Raw genomic sequence first — 2,615 nt, forward strand, 5'->3', positions numbered from 1 at the left:
CATAACAGTTTGAAGCCGACCCATGTTGCATACTTGGCTGTGTCATCACACAGTTCCATGGTTAGTGCAGAATATAGACGAGGGTATAGCCTACTATTGTACACTATTCTCCCTGTTACTTTCATGAGGGAAGTCTGAATACCAACTACTGAGAAGTGCATAAGAAAGGCATAATTTCCTAAAGTACTGCAATAAATAGGGAATAGGGTGCCATTTGGGATAGGTGCACAATAACCAGGAGGGCTGAGCCCAGACTTGGCTCTCTGTCGTGAATTGTCAACAATCTGCATTTTAATAACTTCCTGTCTCTCTTTAATACCATCCCATGTGGCTGGGAGGGCTGGGAGACGGGCAGGGCAGGATTCTCAGGGAGGCTGGCCATGTACCCTCCCTCCCCTGGTCCATTGGCAGACCAGCAGCCTCAGCAGGAGGTAGGGGAGGGAAGAGGAGGGCCATGTGCCAGAGAGCCCCTTTCCTCCCAGCCTCCAGCCAGATGATGTGTGTTTCTGTGGAGTGGGACTGTTAGTGAAGGAGCTCTCCGCCTGCCTGTGAACAGAACAGTAGTCAGCAGTAATTAGCAGGTGCTGTAAGAAGCCTCTCTGTTCCTACTGGACATCAGGAGCTGCCAGACCTCTCCAGAACCTCTCCAGCAGCCAGAGAAGAGCTCTTGAGGGTCAACGGAGCGAGGCCAGAGAGGGGCGGGTGAACCATGGACCTGTGTGCCTCCACTCTGGAGCTGCTGGGGATGGTAGTGTACATGGCAGCCTGGCTGTGTGCTCTGGCCACCACCCTGATGCCACAGTGGCTGACCCTGTCCACAGACCTCTTGCTCACAGAGAGCTATGAGCTGGGTCTCTGGGAGACCTGTGTGGTCCAGGACATGGGGGGGATGGAGTGTCGACCCTACGACAGCCTGCTGGGCCTGCCTCAGGACATCAAGGTGGCCCGTGTCTTCATGTGTATCTCCCTGGCTGTGGGCCTGCTGGGCCTGCTGCTGACTATCCCTGGTCTTTACCTGGTCAACAGCTTCAGCCAGGGGATGGAGGGCTGCAGGGCCAAGAGGATCATGAAGGTGGCAGGAGGGGTGCTGGGGATGGTAGCTGGGGTGCTATCTCTGGTCCCTGTTTCCTACGTCGCCCACTTGACGGTAATGCGTTACTTTGATGAGTCGGTGCCAGAGGTGGTGCCGCGTTGGGAGTTTGGTGATGCCCTGTTCTGCGGCTGGGTGGGGGGGTTCCTCCTGCTGGTGGCTGGATTACTCCTGTTTGCATCCTGTCTGGGGCCTCTGGCAGACCATTCCAGGGGACCCCAGGGAGACTATTACGGAGCCCCCCAAGCAGACCATTCCAGAGGACCCCAGGAAGACTATTACGGAGCACACCAGGCAGACCATTCCAGGGGCCTCCAGGCAGACCATTCCAGGGGACCCCAGGCAGACTATTACGGAGCACCCCAGGCACAATCGCCGAAGAGATATGAGGTCCGGAGTACGGATCATTCCTCCAGGAAACCTCCAGAGTACGTCTGAGGCGAGGGGAGGGGAGGTTTCCTGGAAGAATAATCCGTACTCCGGACCTCGTATCTCCTCTCCTCTCTCTGAGGCGAGGGGAGGTGGAAGGAAGGAGAGGGGAGGGGAGGGGAGGGGAGGGGAGGGGAGGGGAGGGGAGAGGTATTCTGGAAGGTTTATGGATGGTTCTGCCTCTCTTGAAAATAGTGAACCAGCCTTGGAATTCTGTCTGACTGCTTTTTGACAGGCTGTTTATAAAGCAACTACATGCTTCTATGTCAAACCCACAGGGAATACCTGGAGCAACATTCACAACACAATCTTTTTTAATGTCAGATTCAGAGGAAATTGTTGGGATGTAAACCTGCTCCAGCCTCACCCCATCCTCCCTGACTCAAAAAAGCTTGCTCCAGCCTCACCCCATCCTCCCTGACTCTATAAAGCCTGCTCCAGCCTCACCCCATCCTCCCTGACTTTATAAAGCCTGCTCCAGCCTCACCCCATCCTCCCTGACTCTATAAAGCCTGCCCAATCCTCACCCCATCCCCCTGACTCTATAAAGCCTGCTCCAGCCTCACCCCATCCTCCCTGACTCTATAAAGCCTGCCCCATCCTCACCCCATCCCCCCTGACTCTATAAAGCCTGCTCCAGCCTCACCCCATCCTCCCTGACTCTATAAAGCCTGCTCCAGCCTCACCCCATCCTCCCTGAATCTTTAAAGCCTGCCCCAGCCTCATCCCATCCTCCCTGACTCTATAAAGCCTGCCCCAGCCCCACCCCATCCTCCCTGACTCTATAAAGCCTGCTCCAGCCTCACCCCATCCTCCCTGACTCTTTAAAGCCTGCTCCAGCCTCACCCCATCCTCACCCCATCCTCCCTGCCTCTATAAAACCTGCCCCAGCCTCACTCCATCCCCCCTGACGCTATAAAGCCTGTATGCCGTTAACTCTTTCAGACAAATCTTTTTTTTAATAATGTCAATTTAATGTAGAAATTAAACACTTGATATACAGTAATTGCAATAAATAATAGTTTAGTGTTATATATAAGTATATGTTCACTGAATTTAAGATGTTTTTGTAAATAATAGTTGACAATTATATCAA

At 53.5% G+C, this 2,615-nt stretch overlaps 1 protein-coding gene across 1 annotated transcript; it reads left to right on the plus strand.

Moving 5' to 3' along the window:
* The first annotated feature begins 391 nt into the window (after nt 1–391).
* On the plus strand, nt 392–1,607 carry LOC106574222 (claudin-24). The gene has a single exon (XM_014149895.3). The coding sequence runs from the start codon at nt 710–712 to the stop codon at nt 1,526–1,528; it is 819 nt and encodes a 272-aa protein (XP_014005370.2). The 5' UTR covers nt 392–709; the 3' UTR covers nt 1,529–1,607.
* Nucleotides 1,608–2,615: the final 1,008 nt, after the last annotated feature.

Source organism: Salmo salar, chromosome 16, assembly GCF_965601325.2.
Source record: "Salmo salar chromosome 16, fSalSal1, whole genome shotgun sequence".
NCBI classification, from domain to species: domain Eukaryota; kingdom Metazoa; phylum Chordata; class Actinopteri; order Salmoniformes; family Salmonidae; genus Salmo; species Salmo salar.

Bases quoted from the DNA above. Each gene is read 5' to 3' on its own strand.
- LOC106574222 (XM_014149895.3), top strand. From the start codon at position 710: ATGGACCTGTGTGCCTCCACTCTGGAGCTGCTGGGGATGGTAGTGTAC.